Here is an 8,030-nt window from a genome sequence, read left to right as displayed (position 1 = left end):
TCAAATACGAATGCTTTATCGCTAAAAATATTCCAGACAAAAACTACATAAAATGCACAGTTCTCCGTAGGGAGAATACATGCTAATATATTCCCGCCCCACATGAATCATAGAGCGCTGTATGTATTTTTTTTTTTAAACTACAGCATAAACACAGAAGGGGTGAGTATCCCAGCATGCTTTGCAGCCAGCGGGGTCCCTCTGGCAGGTAGGGGTCACGTCCTGCTGAAGGGAAATGCTAAATTGGGTCACGGTTTCACTTCAAGTGCCATTAGTCAAACTGCCTTTCTCGACGTGCCGAAGGTGGAAATGGTTCGAATCCAATTAGTAAATCAGAATTAAAACTCAGGTTGCCTTTCTGTTTTTGTGTGTGTGTGTGTGCGTGTCTTGTTTTATTTTATTTTTATTCCCCGACATGTCGTTGTTGGCATCCGTGGCAGAAGGCTAATACAGTGAGCGACTGAATTTGCGTTAGCGCCCTCATTTGCATAATTGAGCTTCCTCTTTTCGGGGAAGCAGATTTCCCATGAGGCCGATCTGCACGAGCAGCACCGCGGCGGAGGGAATTGCACCAATAGCACGACATCGCGGTAAACGCGGGGGAAGTTGAACTCTTCAGGTGATTACAAGACAAGGGGGGAGAATTGGCCGAGCTCTTTAATGTGCACACTCAGAAACATGCAGAGCTGTCAGTATGGTTAATACTCACAGCGAATGCCATTATTATTTTAATTTTTTTTTTTTTTTTTTTGTCGGTTGATGTCCAAACGCAGCATTTTCCCCATCCATATAGAAGCTTCAGCACTCAGAACCGCTGGTCCTCACAAAGCTGCAAATAAAAGAACACACACAGACCCAACACCTCTTCTGTTCACGAACATGCGTGAACCCAACACCTCTTCTGTTCGTATATTTAGAGCTGAATGTATTCCTGAAATACCAGCTGAGACTGGCTCATCTAAGGGAGATTTTTTTATGTAACCATTTCCCAGCACCTGAGTACAGCAGTTAAAACATCCCACTGGTGTCCGCGCTTATTCTCCATAATTCTCTTATTCACCGACCAGCCAGAGAGCCTGTGTGAGAACGCCTCGGTCAGGCTGTGTGTGTGTGTGTGTGTGTGTGCGTTTATATGTACGTGCGTGTGCGTGTGTGTGTGTGTGTGTGTGTGTGTATGTGTGTGCGCGCGCGCGCGTGTATATGTGCATGTGCGTGTGTGTGTGTGTGTGTTTTCTCCGATCTCCCAGTGAGTAGCAGAATGTGGGATGGTTGTCATGCCGATAGCATTGTGTGGCGCTTAGCAGTGATTCTCACTGAACGCTCATCCAGAAACCAACACTGGGTAAACCCCCAGAACATCCACAGCAACAGCCAAAGTGATTAAACTCAGCTAAAAATAGACTGTAGTCAGAAGCCACTGACACCCCCCTCACCCCCCCCCCCCCCATACCCCCTCCACCCTCCTCCCTCCATGGGTTCAGCCCTGCATTTCATTCCCTGCCAATGTTATCGCTGCCTGAGGTTTAAGGATACTGGGTGTTGATGGATTAGGCCTTTTTCTGGGTTTTTCAATGACTCCCCTTCTCCTGGGTCTATATTAAAAACCTCCCCTGCTACAATTTCTCTTCTCTCAAAAAACACACCGTGTGCGCGCATGTATTTGTGTGAGTGCGTGTGTGTGTATTTATTCCGTGTGTGTGTGTGTGTACATGTATTTGTGTGTGCGCGCGCATGTGTGCACATGTATTAGTGTGTGTATGTGTATTTATTCCCTGTGTGTGTACATGTGTGTGTGTGTGTGCGCGCATGTGTGCACATGTATTTGTGTGTGTATGTGTATTTATTCCCTGTGTGTGTACATGTATGTGTGTGTGTGCGCGCATGTGTGCACATGTATTTGTGTGTGTGTGTGTATTTATTCCCTGTGTGTGTGTGTGCTTTGCTGCCAGTCTCACCCCCGCTGGGGGGGGTCCAGCCGTAAGACTGCAGTGTGACGGAGGAGGCGTCACGCTGATAAACACGCTGTTATTACTCCGGTCGCGCGAGCTTATCGCTCGGAGCAGGGCGCCGCCGCGGCCGCGCGCGGGATTAGCATCGCTCCAATAGCGCCTTCCAGCCCTGCGGGAGATGCGCATCTCGCTGTCCCGCACCACCGCTGTGCAGCACGGTCGCCGTGGAGATGCACGGAACAGCTCTGCTTCTGTGACATCACTGCATGGAACAGCTCTGCCTCTGTGACATCACTGCACGGAACAGCTCTGCTTCTGTGACGTCACTGCACGGAACAGCTCTGCTTCTGACATCACAGACGGGACTGATTGAGGGTTCCGCATCTCCCGTCACAGATTTTGCTCCACACCGGTATCATCATAATAAGAATGATGTAATAATTTGGTTATGAACACTCTAGCACCAAAGCAATCGTAGGCATTTTAAACGTAAACATGAAACACAAACCAATGCGCCGTTTCTCTCGTTGCTAAACGCTGAACTTTCCTGGCTGCAGACACACAGCTAATCGCCGCACGGTTTCAGAGCTGCCTGGCGGGGGGGGGCAGGGATGAGGGGCTTTACCGCCACACCTCCAGGGCCCCGTTATTTAAGCTTCGCCATCTGACCGCATGGCATTCTGACAAACACCGCGATGTGCCAAAATATTGACACCGCGGGCTGACGTTAGAGAGCCATTAAATGCTAAACATAAAATAGTCCCAGTGGAACAAACAGGACGGGTCTGTACTTGCTCCTTCCTTCCTTCCTTGTGTCCGAAGTTTGCAGTTGGACGGCACAGCGCCCAGCCTCAAACCTCAAAACCCCTTTATGAATCTCACTCTAACCTTTCCCGGAAAAGGAGGCTAAATCCCCGCTGCTCTCCAGAGCGGTTCCCGCCAACCAGGGACGGCTTTAGTGTCTCATTGCCTTGGCTGCTAATTTAATCTCCCGCCACCTGTCAATCGATCAATCACAGTTCTGTTTACAAAGCCAGATGTCGCACGGTGCGTGGCAGTTGGACGAGAAGCTCGCGTTCCCTTCAGGCTGAATTTTCAGGGTACAGGCTTTGGATTAGAGGAGCCGATCGCTAAAACGGGAGCTGAAACCGTGCGCTTCCGAGTTCTTCGTTATATAGGCTGAAACAGTCTCTCTTGCTGCTTTTCGCATCCTGGGAGTTCCCCCCCGGGGCGCTGAAATCCCCCCCAGCGGCGTGCAGGACGAGCGCGTGTGGGGACGCGGGGACGAGCGGCCATTTGTTTCTCCCTCTCCGCGTCAGGCTGCGTCGGTTAACGACAGCCTCGTTAAAAGCCTTGTTACGGGGCTCGTTAAGCCCCCCACCTCGCCGTGGCTGGGCTCCGGGGGGGGGGGGGGTGGCGGGGGTCGAGCGGTAATTAAGCTTGTTTACTCTCCGCGCAAGCATCTTTTTTTAAATTTGACTCCTGACCTTTTCCCGGCGAACTCGTCGATAGCCACAGCAATACCACACCGCACAGTTTTCAGCCGTTGTGTCCACCCCCCCCCCCCCCCCCCACCCCTCCGCAGACCGAGGGCTTTATCGAGCCTTTAATTAAACTGCGCTCTCCCCACGTTACGCAGGCAGACGCGCACGCTGATTTGCAGCCGCTCTTTTCTCTCTTTTTCTGCGTTTGGCGGTTAATTAGTTTTCTGAGTGAGAGAGAGAAAGGGAGAGAGAGAGAGAGGGGAGGCGTTTGACAACATTCTGATCGCAGCACTTGCTGAATACCGTCCAGAACAGTGGTCTAGCAGAACACTGGTCTAGCAGAACACTAGCAGCTTCAGCCTTCAATTCAATTAAAAAAAAAACAGGTAGATCAACAACTTTGGATCGACACTATGCCTCAGCATTGTGCCTCAACACACTGCCTGAACACTGTGCGTCAGTGCCTCAACACTCTGCCTCAACGCTGTGCTTCAACACTGTGCTTCAACACACTGCCTCCACACTCTGCCCCAACACTCTGCCCCAACACTCTGCCCCAACACTCTGCCCCAACACTCTGCCCCAACACTGCACCTCAACGCACTGCCTCCACACTCTGCCCCAACACTGTGCCTCAACACTGCTCCTCAACACACTGCCTCAACATTCCGCCTCAACACTGCACTTCACCTCGTTCACACCTGCAGCCTGTCTGCTGCTGAAGTGTGCCCATCTGTCTGACTCCCCACCTGATGGAGTTTCTGTCTCTCTCTCCGTCTGCTGTCTGGAGAGGCTGACATTTGACGCTGAGCGTAGAGACAATAGGGCTTGACAGGGAATAAAATTCTGTTCTGTCATTTATTTATTTTTTGCCTTGACTGGGCCACTCGCAGACTGGGGCTAGGGGGTTGAGGTTGGGAGATTGCAATCAAAAATAAAAAGGGGGGGGGGGGGGGGGGGTGAGTATGGCGTGTTGTGATCACAAACTGGAGGGGATTGCAACCATGGACCGGGGAGCTGGGGGGGGGGGGGGGTGTATGAGAGTAAACCAGCCAATTGAGACATTTCTAATGCCTGACATCTTTTGAAATACCATGTTGCCACAGGACAGTTGCAATCTATATGTAGTCCGTTCTTGCCAAAATCTTCCGCACCCATGAGGGGGGGGGGGGGGGGGGGGGGGGGGGGTCTGCAGAGTGGGACGGGCCTGTGGCTCCGCACGCGACGATGCTTTTAAAACCGCAACCGTGTCGCTCGGCGAAAAAGCAGCGAACACACCGCGGAAGACCGCCCGGCCGCCAACGGACCCGTATTAAATTTCCCTCCTTTATTAACTGCCGAATGAGCCACCTGCGAAGCCCTCCATCCATCTCACAAATATATACACAAAATCATCACAGGAACAGGGAGGACGCGTTTGCGCAAACAGTTTTATATCGCAGTTAAATCTCAGAGTGAGATTAATTAAAAGGCCGCCCTGCCCAGACACTGCAACGAAAACCAGGTCCACGGCCACAATAAACACGCAGACACGCACGCACACTTCATAAAATACTCAGTTAAACGATCGAGGGAAGCAGAGTTTGGGACTGATATCATTATGCTCCATTCACTCAGTGTGGAATTACAATGAACAGTGTGCTACTTTAAAACAATGGCCAAACCTTTTTTGGGAAGCCTACATGCAAATAAAAATAAATAAATAATAATCTATTTACAAAAGTGTTCAAGAGGATAGTAAGAACATTAGATAGGATTGAACAGTAAGTAGAAATTCCTTTTATTCACATTTTCTGTGAAAAGCTGCAGAGCTCAATGTGTTCATTGTTGAAAATTCCAAATTCCACCGTGCTATCGTTTGAACTGGAAGAGGTCCAATTGGCCGTCATCTCATGAATATTGATGAAAGGGGGAGTGGCTATAGGCAGCCCACCCATACCTAGCACACCACCATGGACAGCACAGCAGCCATGGCAATGCAGATACCAGCCAGACACCCACCCCTCCACTCTTCATATAAGCAGGTCTGTCTGTCCAACAGCTGAAGCCAAGGAATTCCAATCTATGAATATTTATTGAGGGGGTGTGGCCAAGTGAAATACTGTGGCACTGGCCATTCCATAATGCAAGATCTTGTGCACTAAAAACTAATGCTAGCAGTCAGAAGCTTCTGTTGGCAAGAAGCGGAGACAATGGAAGGACCACAAGGAGATCTCGTAAAGAATGTGACGTAACTCTAAATGAAACTATGCTTACATTACATTTATTTGGCAGACGCTTTTATCCGAAGCAACGTACAATAAGTGTATACCGAAGGTCACTGGAACAACTACAATCTGATCTGATAAGGTACAATAGTCACTTAATCATGGCCAAGAAGCTGAAGCAGGATTGTGGGATACTGGAGAAACAGTAGAAATGGAAAACTGTAGAGTTTGTTTGTCTCCATCATTTGTGGACATTGACAGGAAGTCCTTTCAAGGCAGGAAGCGAGTTTCCCAGGGCAAGCCCGTCTTGGCCAATCACACAGCCCGCCGCACATCTCCCTGACAACCACTTCCATAGCTGTCTTTTCTACCTGTGAGTGACTGAGTGACTTGCATATCTCAGCGAAACCAGGACATAACCCAGCAACTCTGCCTGGCTCACACCATCAGAATCAATCAATCACAGCACATACTACACATACATATTTAAACTCATATTTTCATCAATGAGCTCTCACACACACACACACACACACACACACACACACATACACACGCGCACATACACATGAACACACACACTCATACACACATACGCGCACGCACGTTCGCACATGCACACGAACGCACAGGCGCACACGCAGTTTAAATAAAAGTAAAAATACGCTAAGCGGGGCTGAGGTTTAGCATGTGCAGGAATGCGTGTGCTGAATCCTCAATCTGAGCAGATCCCACGCTCTGCTCCCAAGCTGCAGAGAGAGACACAGGCTGACACTCACACACCAAAGCAAGCCAGAAATACAGCACAGCAGCAGAGACACATCTCCAACCTCACGATTCAAACATCCCCAACGCTTCCACAACTAGATCCTGTAATTATGCCAACTATATATACTGTAGATATATACAGTGAGCTCCACAGTGTTTGGGACAAAGACTTTTTTTTTTTTAATTGTTTTTTTTTTTTTTTAAATATTATTTGGCTCCGTACTCCACAATTTTAGATTTGTAATCAAACGATTCAAACGATGTGGTTAAAGTGCACATTCTCAGCTTTTATCAAAGGGTATTTTTTACGCATTTGGTTCTCACCATGTAGCAATTGCAGCACTAGAAATTCAGGGCACCTCTGAACTGTTTGATTACAAGCCAAGTCAAGACAAAACATGTCTTTGTCCCAAATTTTATAGAGTTCACTGTACATAGATAGACAGACAGACAGACAGACAGACCAGCAGACAGACAGATACTCAGACTGATATCTGATTAGCTCTTGCCTCCTGACTTTATCTGTGTGGTGTTATTAGTGCACTGTGATTTCATCTGCAGTTAATTAAAATGCAGTGAGCGTGTGGTGGAGCACGGGGGGGGGGGGCGGGTGAGCAGGGAGGGGGGGGGGCGGGGTAGGCGAGCACGCTCTGCCAGGCACTGCAGAGGGAGGGACTGGCGAGACAGAGACAGGCTGCGCCCAGAAAAAAACCGAAATGCTGCATCGGGGGGGCGGGGGGCGGGAGGGTAGGTGTCTGTGCAGACAGAGGGACAAACGCACGGCAACAAGCGTTTTTGGAGAAAGCTCGCAGCCCTGCGCTGGTACATGTTTCATCCCTGTTTTCCCAGCATGTCTGGGTGTTTTTCTTTTTAGTTCTTTCTTTATTTTTATTTTTTTTATAGGCGAGCGTTCTCGGGGCTTGTGGGTAATTTCATTACATCTCTGCCCCTGGTGCAGCAAACAGCAAAAAAAAAAAAAAAAAAAAAGAAAGAAAAAAGGCTTCTAAAAATAGACTCTCCAGGAATACCCTGCACTGAAGTGTGTGTGCGTGTGTATGCATCGTATAAATAATGCGCATATATAATAAATATTGCATAAATACCCATACGTGTACAGTGCCTGCAGAAATTGATCAACCTCCTCAAACAGATTTCCACCTTCTGTTGCCTCCGGGCTTGAAATCATTCATCTGTTTTCATTTCTGAAAGATTAAGGTTTGGGCTAAAACATGACTGTCTTGTGTTAAAGAACTCTGTCTGTAAAATGGTTGTTAAATGACTCTGGGTGTAAAATGTCAGGCCAATTAAAACAGGCAAATGAAGCCCATGTTACTTAAATGCTAAATCGTATGACTACATAAAGCCATTCCACCAACAATAACAGCCTGAGTCGGTGGAACAGAAAACAGACAGCCAGAACCACACACACACACATGTGCATGCAGGCATGGGCACACACACCACACAAACACACACACACAGCAGGACACACGTAGATCACAGTCCAAGACTGCTGAGAGAAGCAGCAGGGCTGTGTGTGAAAGCTTGCAAGTGGACCTGGGGCCAGAGGTTCAGAAGCATCGCTCCTTAATTGGATTGGCCAATCATTAAACCTCCGCTGG

The 8,030-nt window shown here is 48.7% G+C and overlaps 1 protein-coding gene across 1 annotated transcript in view; it reads right to left on the bottom strand.

The window, feature by feature from the left end:
* Positions 1-467: 467 nt before the first annotated feature.
* Positions 468-8,030, bottom strand: part of LOC118206573 (cAMP-specific 3',5'-cyclic phosphodiesterase 4D) — a 69,503-nt gene continuing 61,940 nt past the window's right edge. The window contains exon 4 of the mRNA XM_035379409.1: positions 468-829. Coding sequence (XP_035235300.1) covers positions 799-829 — 31 coding nt within the window. The 3' untranslated portion in view covers positions 468-798. The remainder of the gene's footprint in view (positions 830-8,030) is intronic.

The sequence above is a fragment of the Anguilla anguilla genome, chromosome 10 (genome assembly GCF_013347855.1).
Source record: "Anguilla anguilla isolate fAngAng1 chromosome 10, fAngAng1.pri, whole genome shotgun sequence".
In the NCBI taxonomy this organism is placed as follows: Eukaryota; Metazoa; Chordata; class Actinopteri; order Anguilliformes; family Anguillidae; genus Anguilla; species Anguilla anguilla.
This window is presented reverse-complemented; position numbering and strand designations above follow the sequence as displayed.